Genomic DNA, 13,915 nt, shown 5'->3' on the forward strand with positions numbered 1-13,915 from the left:
TACAGTTTCTCGGCAGTTGCAATTAAAATGTAATCTGGAAACTTTTTTTAAGTTTATTTTTTTCTGTCTCTCTCTCACACACACACACACACACACACACAAACCTACATGCACACACACGTCCTTCATATGCCACTCCTGCCAGTGTCACAAACTACTCACCTCAGACAGTTTAAGAGAGGTCAACAGTGACTCATTTGGCACACAGGCAGGGGAGGGGGGTGAGTACATTTCAGGCAATAGCTGTTCCCCTTCTTCGATCAATATGAGCATGCTTTTTGAATATCATGCTGGTCCAGTGATTCATGCAACCCACAAAATTGTTTCACCCATTTCTTCAATCTCTCCCAGTCCCTCCATCCCTGCCCCTGGTTGACTTTTTTTTTTTTAACTCAGGCTCAGCCACAGCACAGAGGTATTCTTGGCCACATGCACTCCTTTTGTTACAAGATACAGCCCCACAGCTGCCACACCCTCCATCCTCTCTGCAAATCACCACTCTCACTTTCATCCTTGCCAAGTGATTCATGTGACAAAAGTTGTCATTACAACCACTAACTTTGTCTTCAATGACTTGTAAAGCTCCTTCAACATCTTAGGTGACAAAGTTACAAATTACAAAAGTTTGTGCTTCACTGCCTACCATTCTGAAAGCATCGTTTTCAGGGTACTAACAATAAAACATCCAGTAATTACCATACAGAGCATGATTGGCCGTTGTTCCTTGCAGATAATGAAAGTAGACATATCAAGCTTTCTGACTGGTGGCTGTTGAGAAGTATCAGCTTAAATGTAGAACTGTGAAAAATCCTGAAATTACACAGATATGAATGTACATCCTGTGGCTTCGGATCCTCTCAGTTTACGCATACCCAGATTCAAACACTGGACTGTTGGCCACCGTTCTTTCTCTGTCTCTGGACCTTGCAATAGGAATGAACTTCCTCTTTCTTTTCGTCAGGTCTCCACACTCATCTCTTTCAAGTCTGGTCTTAAAACCCACCTCTTCCCAAAATAGCCTCCCTTCCCTGCCTTTTCCTGGTCTTCAGTTTTTCCAGTTTTAGAGTTACGCATGCATGTGAATGACTGGTGTGAAAGCGCTTTGATTTGTCTCTGCACAAGATTCAGTGCTATATAGATATAATGATGATAATAATAATAATAATAAGCAAAGCATTTTTGCAGAAATATGTGTAGGTCACGGAGCACTGAAGAGGTTAATTGATGTGCTTTTGTAAGTTTAGAGAAAAGAAATATTTGTTAAAAAGTAGAAAGAAGGCACCATTCTCCTGACTGTCCCTGAAATATATCCATAATTTTGTTGGGATGAACTTACAGATATATCTTCTTTTCATTTATTTTTTCATTTATATTGAAACCAAACTTATTCTGTTCAATTTTGTTTTAGAATGACCTAGTTAGAATATGATTTCATTTTAATTGACATGAAACATATTCTGTTCAAGTCTTAGCCGAACCAAACACATTCTATTCGACTAAGTCTTAACCAAACGTTTTTGTTTTGTTTTTCATCTCAAGTCTGATTTCAAACTCTGTACCTTGTGTGTGAAGGCAAAAGCAAAACTTTACCCAGACAAAGATCATTGGGTAAGGTGATTACTGATGGGTTTGGGGCTTTTCTGATTCACTGTAGTGTACAGGCTGGGCTAAAATAGCTTTTTATTTCAATGGGCTTAAGGTTGAATTAGCTTTTATTTCACATTTAGCTGAATTGGCTCATGTGTTTAAACAACTAAGTCAGTGTAGTAACCCTGGTTTGGTTTTCCGTGTGTCTGTATATTGTATTTATTTGTGTGTTCAAGGTAAACTTTGACACATTGACTTTATCTGAAAGTACTTCATCTCTCATAATCAAATTTGGATTAAACATAGAAAAAAAGATTCTTTCCACTCATAGCAGTCATAGGGGTGTAAGTCTTTACATTATATTTGTTGTCTGCATTTGAAAGAAAAAGAAAGAAAATAACTCAAAAATGGAATACTGAAATAAGTTTTGGAGTGTGTTACACAAGTGTCAGGGCATTTGATTTAAGTTACAATTTAGTAAAGTTGGAAAGTGGAGAAAGTCAGAAACTTTGATCTGTATTGTGATTGTAAAACAGTGTTGTTCTGAATGATAAAAGGTGGAGTAAAATCAAAGGTACCTTAAGATCAAGAATAAATCACGACGTTTCGAGTCGTATACCAATACTCTTTAGACTTAGAGGTACCTTTGATTCTACACCACCTTTTATCATTTTTAACTTTGTTTTAAAAGGTCCCGCAGTCACCATTTTTTCATCAATGAAGTTCTGATCGATGTGGGATGCTTTAGATGGAAATGTTCCATTTCCAGCACACATTGGATAAACTCAGTCCAGATGGTTAGCGAATCTTTGGGAATTACACATGAGCCATGAAGGTTTTGCCTGTTGTTTCCTAACTGGGCTGGGTTGTGGTGGCATGTGTTTATGTTGGGTTTATGGCGGTTTGTGCTGCAGCAAGGTGCTGGTTGCATGTGAACAGTGCTTTTTAGTTTGTTTTGTGGGAGTTGTGTAGAAAAATATGGGAAAGAAGTTGCAGCATTTTGACACAAACGAAGTGAGTCAATGTAATTACCCTGTTTCAGTTAAGTATGTCTTTGTGTGTGGGTGTGTATCCCCTGTAGCATTGTTGACTTCATTCATTTTCTCTAGAAATAGTCTTTTAACACCAAATTTGGCTCAAGTTTGGAGAAAAAAGTTCTTTCCACATTTTCAAGTTATGACAATAGACAATACACTGCCTGAAAAGAATCAAAAAGCAATAAACAAAGTCACAGTCACTGTACTGTTACATTCTAATTTTCCTTTTACTAAACAAAAGTATATTTGTCATACAATTTGACAGGCAGCAGTCATTTCCATATTTTTGGCTAAAAAAGTGAATCTGCTCAGTGTATAACTACGTTGTGTTGATGCATACATCTGCCATGATCAGCAAATTCTGCCATGTGATGGGACATCAGTCTGAAATACATTGTAGGAAGCAATGGAATTTAATCATCCTAAACATTGTAAGATAAAATAATATTGTTTAATTTAAAGGTTTAGAAAGGCACACTTAGTGTGAGAGTCTTACATTTACTTTCACCCGGTGGTTTTGTTGGTTAAAGCGGATTTCATGGTGATGGGTTGCCTGTTTGTGTATTCTTTTTGTAATAGGGTTTTCAGAGTAGAACATATTTAAATGAGTAAAATGACAGTGTGACAACACAAACATCCACCTTTTAAGAACTATATAAAAGAATGACTTTGGTCAGAATCGCATTAGCCATGAAGGTTTTGCTGGCTTGTTGATTATCCCTGATGGTCTGCATGTTTTGGTTTAACCTTATTCAGTTTTCTGGTTTCCAGTTACCAAAACCAAATGCATAAATACCTTTTACATGGTCAAGGTACTTAATGTATTTTAGAGCTTGTTTGATATTTTATTGAAGTGTTAGTCACTTAGTGGTAACTCGTTTGTGTGATAGAAAGAATTGGGCAACAGAGAAAGGGAGTGAGCATCTGGTCTTGGTTATACAGCCAGTCCTGTGAGGGCCTGTCAGATTTCAAGAGAATCCACATACATATGAGTATAAACACATACCACATGCACACGTCTTGATGGAATAAAATGAATATGAATCTTGTTGAAATCGACTTTTGGTAATGAGATTGAATTCAGTGAACATTTTTTCTGTCGTTGCCCATTAGTTAACATATTTGGGAGAAATATTGAAACAATTCTTCATTGCAAAGCTAGTTTATTAGTAAAATTAATTGAAGCAGACATCTTCTTTGGTGTTCCAAATGATAGATTAACCCAACAGCAGTAAGAAACCACATTTTACTTTTTGGTAAAATGTGTGTAAGTATAGCTTGAAAAACAAAAACACTTGCATCACTTCAGGTCATTGTTTAAAAGCAGCAACACTTAAGAAAACATCTGTTCCCTTCTCTGACATTGTAAATTATGTTAAGTAGTTTGTTTTTGTTTTCTTGACAACACCTGTGAATGATGCTTGGAATTTGGATGAATGTTCTATTTCTCTTTGCAGCATTATTTATTGTAATGTAACACACACACACACACACACACACACACACACACACACACACACTTTAGTAACCAAAAATTCAGACATCTCCGTTAGCATACTTAGATATTTATTGAAATTGTCCATGAAAAGAGAATAGTCAAATGTGAACACTTACTTGTAATACAGCTTTATGCATACTTTGAATAATAGTAACTTATTAACGGAAACTCTGCAGTAATGGGAACATTTATGTGAGAAAGACCAGGAAAAAAACGGGAAAAAAAGTTGGGATTTTTTGGGGGGAGGTTTTTGGCCGATGAAGAAGGCATGTGTAGCACTAGAATTGAAAAAAAAAAAGAAGAAGGAAAAAAAGCAAGGAAAAAAAAAAGCTGGTGCTCCATGCCTTGCATGCAACCGAGGCAAAAAAAACAAAAAAACAAACAAAAAAACCCAATCCACTCACACACTTAAAAAAAACAACACCTCGACTTTTGGTAACAGCATTGGGAATGAGGGTGTTTTTCAATGTCAGGTTTGCTCGTCACTCATTTTTTGTGCAACTGCATGTGTATTACACTCAACTATCATTCATGAGATTTTTTGGTAAGTGCAGGATTGTAGCAATTGATCAGTTTGTAGCAATTTGATACAGTTCTTGATACTGACTTTGAACTGCAGCTAAATTTCATGTGTTTTTATCATTGCTGTGTAGCTGAATTTCATGTGGGCTTTTTCATTGCTGTGGTTGGTAACATTTTTCTTTTTAAACAATTACATTATCAGATTTGCTCAGATCTATTTCAATAGCTTTTCACACTACAAATTGAGTGTTCAGGCTTTTAAGAAATTTGATTACCTTTTCATACCACAAATTGAGTGTTCAGACTTTTAAAAAATTGTTTACATTTTTAATAATTGATGAAATGGCTGTACCCTATCCCTTTTTTAATATAATGTGTAGCAATATTTGTGTACATGTTTGTCCTTCATGATTTTCATTTCAGTATCTGTAAATGTAAGTGTGACTGCATGTCAAGTAGACGTGTGTGTGTGTACAAGCAGTGGTACAGCCAAAATTGTGCATGAATAAATATACATTCATCGCCACTTTTATTTTATCTTAAGGAGTCAAGATAATGTTGTGAACTGTATTGTTTTGCAGGTGTTCCCCCTAAAAGAAAGTTTTTAAAAGTGAGGGTATTGTGTTTAACACAACGCAGTTGAAAATTGAAATTGTTTTTCTTCTTAATGTATTTGGACAAAGGTGAGATGTCCCTGTGCTGTGATGGGGATGGGCTGTCCAGTTTGACAGTTTGTTTCACATTCTCAAGGAGGCGTCACTGTTTTCAGACAAATCCGTTTATGCTACACCGCATCTGCTCGGCAGATGCCTGACAGCAGCATACCCCTTGATTGCATGCTTATATATTTGTGTACCTATCAGAGTGAATTTCTTTTTACATAATTTTGCCAGAGGACAACATTTTAGTTGCCATGGGTTCTTTTTCAGTGTGCCAATTGCGTGCTGCACACGGGGACCTCGGTTTATCATCTCATCTGAAAGACCAGACGGTCAGTTTGATTTTCCAGTCGAATTTGGGAGAAAGGGCAAGAGTTGGATTGGAACCCACACCCTCATGGACATTCTATATTGGCAGCTGAACGTCTTAATCATTCTGCCACCTTCCTCCAAAAAAAAAAAAAAAAAAAAAAGGCTTCAAAGTAGATTCAAACCATGGATGTTTGGGTCGAGAATGAGTGGTTTTACACACTGTGCTAACGCAGGTCCAACTGAAACGGAGTTTGACTGTGATGATGCATTCAGTGAGCCCTGTTGGTGTTGCAGAGCTGGAGTACCGCCTGGACTACCAGCTGAGGGAGAGGAGCATGGAGAACAGCTACCTGTCACTGCTCACCTCCCACACCGCCTACTGGACCAACCGCGACATCGCCCTCTTCATCCTCGTCCACCTGTTCCCACAGCTCCAGCAGCAGGACAGCCCTGTCTGATCCTCCCTCGCCCCCCCCTCCCTCCCTCTTTCCATCATCATTGTCGTCGTCACAGCCTGGCTTCATCCCAGGCAATCACCTTCCCAGGCTGTCTTCACCTCAAGCCATCTTCGACAACCCAAGCTGTTTTCGCCTCAAGCTCTCCTTATTTCCCCCAAGCTGTCTTCACCCCAAGCTGTCTTCATTCACCCCAGTCTTCACCACAAGCTATCTTCATTCACCCCAGTCTTCACCCCAAGCTGTCTTTATTCACCCCAGTCTGTCTTCATTCACCCCAGTCTTCACCCCAAGCTGTCTTCATTCACCCCAGTCTTCACCCCAATGCCACAGACTAATGATTGGAATGACAGCGGTTCAAACCCCATAAGAGGTGTGTGTAATTGTGGGGTTTTTCAGCCTTTGTCCAGCTCAAACCCAGTGTGCTGTGGGCTCAGGAGGAGTCAGGGGACTCTCCAGCCTGCTTGTGGGATATTGTATTGATTGTGTTACTTTTTGTCATAACAGATTTTTCTGCATGAAATTCAGATTGCTCTTCCTAGAGAGAGCGCATTGCCTCACTGCAGTGAAAAAAAAAAGTATTTGTTTGATGCAGCATTGTAACTCATGAATTCTTTGTGTTGTGAAGTGTGAAATATGAATGTGGGAACATTTCACAGGTGTGTGGATGAGAATTGTACCTGCTTTGAGTACTGTTAGCAGGTTGTAGAAGATTATGGATGTACAAGGAGGCATTCGGTTTCCAAATTTGTATTGGGTTTTCTCTCATGCTTGTGAGCCTATGGACTATTCTTGTTTGTTAAGCCACCGTTTTTGTTGTTTTTTAGTCACATCATTTTTTAATTGTGCTCTACATTTTTGTCACTTTGATCAAGGAATTTGGCTTTTTTAAGAGACAGCTATACTGTTTGGTTAGAAGCTAATTTTATGACATTTATAGATTGGAAATAAGTATGGTTTGGGTCAGAAAGCTGATGTTATGCCACTAATAGATTGTAAAACAGTATGGTTTGGATGAGTGGAAAGTGATTTTTGAGGTGAAGTGACTTCTCCAGGTTGGAGAAGAATGATCTCTTCAACCTTTGGCCTACACCTTTCTGCTGATGGAGAAGTCTGTTTCTTGTTGAACATGTGCTCTCAGTTTGTGATGAAGGGGTGCAAGTCTCAGTCTGTTTCTTGTTGAACATGTGCTCTCAGTTTGTGATGAAGGGGTGCAAGTCTCAGTCTGTTTCTTGTTGAACATGTGCTCTCAGTTTGTGATAAAGGGGTGCAAGTCTCAGTCTGTTTCTTGTTGAACATGTGCTCTCAGTTTGTGATGAAGGGGTGCAAGTCTCAGTCTGTTTCTTGTTGAACATGTGCTCTCAGTTTGCGATGAAGGGGTGCAAGTCTCAGTCTGTTTCTTGTTGAACATGTGCTCTCAGTTTGTGATGAAGGGGTGCAAGTCTCAGTCTGTTTCTTGTTGAACATGTGCTCTCAGTTTGTGATGAAGGGGTGCAAGTCTCTAGATTGAACCAGGTATTGAGCCCAGAGAATTTTTCTGTTCTGCAGACTACATGCTACCTGGCGAGTTGCATGTGGGAAACTTCTCAATGACCTACACTGAGTGCTATTTATGTGTTCATTATGCCTCTCAGATCATGCCGCTTTAGTCCTTTATCTTGCCAAGTCAGTCTTCATGAGAAAGTGTTCAACTGTTTTTATTGTAAAATATCAAAACCAGAAGTTAAAATAAACTTGCCAACAGATTTGGAATGCAGTTTGAATGTGCCAACGACATCAGTAATATAAATTCAGCACACATGTGTCAAGTAGGTAAAGTATTATATATTTGCAGGGCTGGCAGTTTCATTTTTCCATAATTTGGTTACTTGCACCCCTGCATAATTTTCTTGCTGTTGAGTTGTTTGTGGGTAGTCTTGTGTCAGTTGCCAGGAACAGTTTCCTCAGTTGGAGTGCTGCATAGTGCATTGTGGTTGATTTTCCCTTCAGGGCCTGGTTGCATGATGGATCATAGCAGTGCTAAGGTTGCTTAGCGTTCAGAAAGTTCTAAATCCATACATAGACATTGGGCGATTCTTCGTTAACCAAACAGTGCTGCTAAGATTGCTCATGTATCCCTGATATGGACTGTCCGCCTTGGTTGTGTTATATGTTCAAAATGAACAACCACCTTAGCAGAAAGTGATTGTTTTTTTGTGATTTTTGCCCTTTGTTCTGTTTCTTTAAAAAAATTTATGTGAATCTTTTAGATGTCAGTGAATCGTTCTGATTTGGGAGTGTTTTTGTTGTTCATTTCTTGTAGATGAAGATGCATTTTGTGTGTTGGTGTGCTTTACGGCAGCTGTGAAGTGTTGTGACAGTTGTGGTAAGGACACACCCCTTAGGGACAGAGGGCAGGAGAGAGCTGTTAGCGGTGGGGTTGAGTGGAGAGAACAGAGCAGGAGGGGTGCGAGAGGGGAGGGGTGTGAGAGGGGGAAGGAGAGATAGGGGAGGGGTACTGGGAGGTGGAGCTTCATCAGAAGGAAACGGTGCCCTGTTCCATCCTCAGAGCTTTTGTAAGGGGGACCATGATCATATCTGTGTTCAGTTTTTGTGTCATGAATTTTGGGGGCAGTGTTGTGGTGTATTTCACTTAAAAGGTGTGTGTAATGGTGTGTAAAATGTAACAACACTGCAGATGACAGAAAGATGGAGGGGGGTGGGGGTGTCAGTCATGAAGCAGGAAATGTTTGTTGTTCAATCCTTCCAAGTGCAGTGAGCTGCTCGCTGAATCTGAAGGTCCAAGACTTGCTGCAGACTGAGGTTCACGTGGTTCACCACCTTAGAATTTGGGTTCACTACATTAGAATTTGGTTCGGGAGTGGTGGGTGAATGGGACTGCTTTCCTGTGAAGCTCCGTTCCTTTTGGGCTGGGCTGGTAGAGCTTGTAGAGGAGCACCTCCCATCCTGTGTCATGGAGCATCAGTAGACTGCTGAGGATAGCATGTAGTCAGTCAGTCCTGCACACAGGTGTTGATGGCACTTCTGGGCACCAAGACTACCTCTGCTTGTGGCTTGGGTATTAGGGAAGATTGGGCAGCAATTTGTTGGGGGTGGGTGGAGAATGGGCTTTGATGGAGGGTATGGATTTGGGGAGAGGGTATAAGGGACCTATGGGGCAGCAGTTATTTTGGGGTAGAGTTGGGATGGATGGTGTTGGTAGGGGGTATGGGGCAGTATTTTCATTGGGGGTGGGGGAAAGGCAAAGAATTTGAGATAAGATTAGGGAGAAAGGGGGTGGAGGAGGGGACAGGTCCAGGTGGGAGTTGCATGAATGATCTTTGCACTGCTATGTTTGCTGAGCATTAGTTTTCCGAAGTCTATGCGAAGATAGCTCCTGCAACCCAGGACAGGAGGGCAGGGCAGGGCAGGGCAGGGCAGGATGGACAGGTATGGGTTACCAAGTGTAATTGTGATGTGATGCTTCGTGACAGCACAAGGCAGGGCAGAATAGCTATTGGATCATGTGTAATTAATTTGTGCTGTGATGCTTCATAACCATGTCTGCTGCTTCACCTCCCACCTGTGGCCTTGTTCATGCTTGTGATGCTGTCTTGGATTCCCATCTATTGCTGCCGCCCCCTGCCCCCACTGTACCATGTCTAACTGGTGACAGCCAGCTCTGCTGGCCTGTAAAAGAAACCTATTGCCTGAACCAGTTGGACATGACAGTATAGGAAAGGAACTTTATAAGTTTGTAACAGTAAGCCAGCAAGATTGTTTGGCAGCAGAGAAATGTTCTTTTTGGTGAAGGATTGATTTAGTAACATAAGCTACACAGCCCCTTCCAAATAGTTAAGTTTGGTTACAAGTGGTCCTCACAGGATAATGTATGACCTAATTAGTGAACAGGGCAGTGGCCCAGTGGTAATGTATCCATCCAGGAAGTGAGTGTCTATTGAGGATCAGAGTTCTATATACAGACCAGGACTTTTACTCCTCTCTCTGCTGGGCCTTGAGGGGTGTCTGGTTTTAAGTCATTCAGATGAGATGAACAAGTCCCATGTGCACATGAAAAGCTATGTTTACACTAAGCCTAGTTCATTGCGGACATCAACCTGGCTGGAAATTGTGTGCACATCATTTTCTGCTTTCCCACTGTTGGTGCTGGCAATTAAGCATTGTATAGACAGATCAGATGGATGGATGGCTGATCAAAGGGACAGAACTATAGCATGAATGCCAATAATATTTTTCATCTGGAGATCACAGTATTGTTTCTAGTCAACAACTGGCTGTGTGTGTTGCTGTGTCAGGCTGATGGTAATTTGGGCATCATCATCATGTGAATATAGCTTAAAAGAATGCAAAGCAACATAAAGGTTGTTCAAGGCAAATTCTGTAGAAATAATCCACTTCAGTAAGTTCTCTCCGAAGGGTGGCACTGCACTGTGACAACTCTCCCCAGGGAGAGCAGCCTGAATTTCAGAGAAACAGTATGGAACAAGTGGATGAATCAGTTCATAGCATGGAACAGTGCCTCCTGCTTAGACATCAGCTAAACCTGCTTACTCCTGTAACATCTGTGATAACTCTGATCAGGTGTACTCCAAGTTGCTGATCATTTCATTTACTGTCTTTCAACTAAAAATAAAATGATCACTGGTGCTTGGTGTAGTTTGCATGTTTTTTTGTTCTATGCATGTGCTATAGGCATCCTTAAATGAACAATTGTTGTACAGATTTTTTTTTTTAATTTGTTATTCTAAGTGATTTTCCCCACCACTGTTTTCATGCATGATGTATTTCTAAACAAAGCTTGCTTTGTTGCTTTCCTGTAACAGTTTGTTTTCCAAAATTATGTTCAATGATTTTTTTGAGCTGTGATACCATTGTTGAAATAAAAATTCCATTTGCCCTTATGTATGTATGTATACATGTATATATATATATATATAATATGTTCTGATAAACCCAGTCTGGAACATTGGCAGTCTCCCTCCCCTCCATGTGCAATAGAGTAATCTACCTCCCGTCTGTCCTGCTGCGTATATAGTTCACATGCTTGTGTATTCAGTTCAGCTGTGTGGGATTTACATGGTTTCCAGTAGACAGACCTAGATGCCTGGCAATGTCAGTCTGTTGGTGGGATGTGTTTGCCCCAGCTGCGGGGTCTTTGCTGTATTTAAAGCTGATGCTTTCCAGTAAAGCACCCTTCTGCCTCCCTCCCCTCTTGCCAGCATGCTTGGCACAAGTATCGTTGCTCAACAAGCATGGGCAGAGAATACTGTTGTATATATTTTTGAAAGGATTATTCTATGACCCATGATGGCAACCAACCATTGTTTCATTCCACTTTGAACCAGTTTGGCAATCTCTTCTGGGCCAATCTCAGGAACATGATACTTGTTGATCTTGTTATATACAAGTACTGTTGTCTGCAGGTGGGATTTCCTAGCTATTTTTTTCTTTTTGCTGTTTTGAAATGAATGTCATGATCTACAATGCTAAATGATGTCATGCTTGCTTCCAAATATCCTAAACCAATATATAAGCCTGTACATAGTCGTCACTTGAGGTTTTTAATGTTGGATTTCAGGACACCTAAAAACACTGGCACAAAACCAGGTGCCGGGAACATGGACAGCTAAAACACTGGCACATGACCGGCTGTCAGCAACATGGACAGTTAAATCACTGCACAAAACCAGGTGCCAGGAACATGGACAGTTAAATCACCGCACAAAACCAGGTGCCAGGAACATGGACAGTTAAATCACTGCACAAAACCAGGTGCCAGGAACATGGACAGCTAAATCACTGCAGAAAACCAGGTGCCAGCAACATGGACAGCTAAAATGCAGGCACAAAACCAGGTGCCAGCAACGTGGACAGCTAAATCACTTGCACAAAACTGTCAGCCAGGAACATGGACAGCTAAATCAGTGCACAAAACTGTCGGCCAGAAACATGGGACAGCTAAATCACTGCACAAAACTGTCGGCCAGGAACATGGACAGCTAAATCACTGCACAAAACTGTCAGCCAGGAACATGGACACAAAACCAGGTGCCAGAACATGGACGGTTAAAACACTGGCACAGGACCAGCTGCCAGGAGCAAGGACAATGCTGTTTCTGCTAGTTATGAGTAACTTGCCCAAGTCCTGTAATCAATGGTGTGGTGATATATACATTGGTATGGAGCCATGAATGCAGGACATCACCTATTATTGACAAACATAAGTAGTTAAAGACTGCAGCCTGTGACCCTACTCACTTCAAGTCAAGTGACAAGGTACAAGAAATTATGCTTTATGCTTCACAAATTAGTACTAACGGCACAGATCATGTAGGCATGCACAACGAAAAGGTAGGTTCATGGTTTCAGGCCTGGGTAAGTGTGTACACCACCAATCCCCGAAATAAAATATGCCAGTGGTCTGTGTGATGAACATTGTGCAGTCAGAACTGCATGTGCTTCTGCTAATGATAGGAATTTAATACACGCACACATGTGCTTTTGCTAACAGCAGGATTAATGCGATGCACGCATTAACTTCTGCAAAAATCATGATCACGGTTTGCCGCGCAAAATTTGGCCAAGCCGAGCAAACCAATAGGCCTAGTTTGCATCAGTGTGACATGGTACGGTATATGTATCACCAAACATGGAGTATAATACAAACTCCTATTATTGCGATACATGCACACATGTGCTTTCTGCTAATAGCTGGATTTTCACAATACCTGCACACACACGCTTCTGCTAAAAGCAAGATTATTGTGAGACACGCACAAACCTGCTGCAAATGGCAGAATATCTTGGTAAACGCCTGCACCACAAGCCTTCAGGCCACTTGAGATGTGCCTCAGCGCCACTGGACAAGAAGGAATATGAGGGTGCCCATCTCCTAGTTTTTGGAGTGGGGGAGAGGGATGGATTCTGGTGTTGTGTGGGTGTCAAGTTTTCAACCAAAAAATAAAACCCAGTCTCTCCACTTGGCTGACCAACATTTAATCTTCATATTGTTGTGACAAGTTTTCATGTATTGCTGCTGTACCAATGTTGGAGAGTATCACAGTATCATTTCTATTTTTGTACTGTGTATAAATCTTTGCTGGGAACTACTTCTTGCTGCTGTTATTGGAATAAAAGAAAAATCATTCCACCTGTCCATGTGTGGTGTGTGTGTGTTGTGCTGTGTGCATTCACTGACTGTGTACTCTGTGTGGTTGAGAGATGAAAATGTTGAATATGGCAGACAATTCATGTTAATCAAATTTAGTTTAGTTTTACCCCAGCTGACAGCACAGTACACTTCTCTTAACCTTCACTGGCTATTGTGGGTCGTACACGACCCAGAAGGGTACAAAAACACAAATATCTCAGCCGATTCTTAATATTTTACTACGAAATTTCAGAAATGCTTCCTACACCTAAAAGGCCAACTTTTGCCAAAAAATGAAAAAAAAATTCATGAATTAGTTATGAGTAATTAAAGGTGGCGTTTTAACTACACACGGATGCTTGATTGTGAGTGTATAGGATGCTATGAGTCATCTCTCTCTCTCTCTGTGTCTCGCTGTCTCTCTCTCTGTCTGTGTGCATAAGTAGGGTTTGTATGTATGTGCATGTGGTGTTATGTGTTTGTGTTGTGTGTGTGATCAGTTTGTGTGTGTGTGCGTGTGTGTGAACGTGTAAGCATGTGTTTCTTCTGAGTGTATGTGTTTGTGTGAGTGTGTGCGTGTGCGAGCGCATGTGTGTGTAATCAGTTGTTACGATATGTCTTCCTTTTCTATATTTTGTTATAAGCTTTGGAGGAATATACAGGTTTTTGTCTCTTCACAAAGTATGGGTCGTGCA

The 13,915-nt window shown here is 40.8% G+C and overlaps 1 protein-coding gene and 1 long non-coding RNA gene across 3 annotated transcripts in view; both read left to right on the forward strand.

Annotated features, from left to right (window-relative positions):
• LOC143281084 (phospholipase DDHD1-like) overlaps nt 1–9,250 on the forward strand; it is a 38,337-nt gene extending 29,087 nt beyond the window's left edge. The window contains exons 14-15 of one of the 2 annotated variants that reach the window (XM_076586022.1): nt 1,573–1,608; nt 5,910–9,250. In XM_076586022.1, coding sequence (XP_076442137.1) covers nt 1,573–1,608; nt 5,910–6,073 — 200 coding nt within the window. In that variant the 3' untranslated portion in view covers nt 6,074–9,250. The remainder of the gene's footprint in view (nt 1–1,572; nt 1,609–5,909) is intronic. The other variant, XM_076586023.1, reaches the window with a different exon arrangement.
• Nucleotides 9,251–9,299: 49 nt separating this feature from the next.
• LOC143281085 (uncharacterized) lies at nt 9,300–13,217 on the forward strand. Its single transcript, XR_013055093.1, has 2 exons — nt 9,300–11,883; nt 11,926–13,217. It is a non-coding gene; the product is annotated as an uncharacterized LOC143281085 (long non-coding RNA).
• Nucleotides 13,218–13,915: the final 698 nt, after the last annotated feature.

This window comes from Babylonia areolata, chromosome 4 (genome assembly GCF_041734735.1).
Source record: "Babylonia areolata isolate BAREFJ2019XMU chromosome 4, ASM4173473v1, whole genome shotgun sequence".
NCBI lineage: Eukaryota > Metazoa > Mollusca > Gastropoda > Neogastropoda > Buccinidae > Babylonia > Babylonia areolata.